The following is a 1,758-nucleotide window of genomic DNA, read 5'->3' as shown; positions in this document are numbered from 1 at the left end:
AAGCCTTCACCGATTTGATACAGGTATATTGTATAAAAGACATAGGTGCAAATGGGAGCCAGACGGTCTGGTCCACTGAACTCGCTTTGTATTACATGTTTGTGCTGCTAGTTTAAAAAAATGAAAAACTTAAAATCGAGACAAGGCAGTAATCTTCAGTTAGCGTTAGTCACGGTGAAAGTAGCCGGAATACAAACCTGAAGCCACAGTGGGCTTCTAAGATCTGAGTTTGACACTCCACAGAGTAAAGCTAGACGTAGCAGATTAGAAAAGAACCTTGCATAGACTGTTAATCATGTTAGGTCATCTTATTAAGGTGTTTCAAGCCACTTCTCTTCCAGCCTGAACATCTTCATTTTGCTTTAATATTTATCCAAATTTTACACATGTAATGAAGAACAGGTGTTGTTCAGCAGTAAAATTCTGCTTTTACATACACTTCACTGTATTTCTATATGCTATAACAACCGAATTCAACAGGTACTCTGATAAAAGTCCTCCTAAAAAGCTCAAAATAAACGCTTACACACACGCATATATGTAAAAGGTTGACACGAGAATTTATAGAGACAAGTTACTTTATTAAATAGAAAAAAGACTAACCAACAAAAGAAACATTAAGCATTCCAAAGCAATATCGTGACATCTGTTTATAATGGTTGGTATAGTAATAACTGGCAACAAACCATTCATAACCCTCTGACAGGGAAAAACTGTCCCCACGTACCACCACTTCAACATTCTCACCGCGTGCCATGAAGCGAAAGAACAACCAGCAAACCAAGGGTTCTTATCAGAGCATATATGCAAATGAGTTCTGTTCAAGCGTGTATTCCAATTGGCTGTTAAAACAGCGCAAAGAGCACATCGTGGCTACGGAGAAGCTGGGTGGAGCTTTGCAGGATCTAAAACGAAAGCGTGTCTCAAAAGCAGGCAACAAAAGAAGGAAAGGTCGACAAATGGCAGCTCCGCCCAGTAATGTAGACGCTTCAGCCGGCCGTCCTAACCGCCGAAGCCGTACAGAGTGCGGCCCTGCCTCTTCAACGCGTAAACCACATCCATAGCGGTGACCGTCTTCCTCTTAGCGTGTTCGGTGTAAGTCACGGCGTCCCGGATCACGTTCTCCAGAAACACCTTCAGCACCCCACGAGTCTCCTCGTATATAAGCCCGGATATGCGCTTTACTCCTCCACGTCTTGCTAGACGACGAATGGCAGGCTTTGTGATTCCTTGAATGTTGTCGCGCAGTACCTTCCTATGACGCTTCGCGCCACCTTTTCCGAGCCCCTTGCCTCCTTTTCCACGTCCAGACATAATTTCTTCAGGTGTACAAAACAGGACAATTCCTTCGGTAGTTGTAATACGTAGATAGAACGTTGTTATTGCCTTGACAGGAAGAAGCCGACCTGTTCGAAAACAGAGGCACACTACGTAATGTCAGAATTTCAGGGCCGTCCCCTTGAGTAGTCACGCGACCTGGGAAACTGTAAAAGCCCCGGTAGATGGGGGAGGAACTGCACATCTATCACGATTCATTCTACGCGATTTAATTATGTGTAGCTAGAGTCATTCGGGTCGGATGGACTTCTTTCCTGAGGGCTACGAAATATCGCTCACTTTAGTGATGAACTTTTAAGAGGTTAAAGTAGGACATAAAAATAATAAAAAAATACGACATAAAACAAATTGAGCTAGTAAAGACTTTAGCAGTTCTACACAGACTCCTTTCATTCCGTTTGATAAATTTACAGAACAACT

General features: G+C 42.8%; 1 protein-coding gene across 1 annotated transcript; it reads right to left on the bottom strand.

The window, feature by feature from the left end:
• Positions 1-560: 560 nt before the first annotated feature.
• On the bottom strand, positions 561-1,449 carry LOC114650295 (histone H4). The gene has a single exon (XM_028799841.2). It carries the CDS (start codon positions 1,312-1,314, stop codon positions 1,003-1,005), a length of 312 nt encoding a protein of 103 aa, XP_028655674.1. The 5' UTR covers positions 1,315-1,449; the 3' UTR covers positions 561-1,002.
• Between the last annotated feature and the right edge of the window lie 309 nt (positions 1,450-1,758).

Source organism: Erpetoichthys calabaricus, chromosome 4 (genome assembly GCF_900747795.2).
Source record: "Erpetoichthys calabaricus chromosome 4, fErpCal1.3, whole genome shotgun sequence".
Lineage (NCBI taxonomy): Eukaryota > Metazoa > Chordata > Cladistia > Polypteriformes > Polypteridae > Erpetoichthys > Erpetoichthys calabaricus.
Note: the sequence above shows the minus strand (reverse complement) of the source record. Positions and strands in the feature narration are given on the sequence as shown.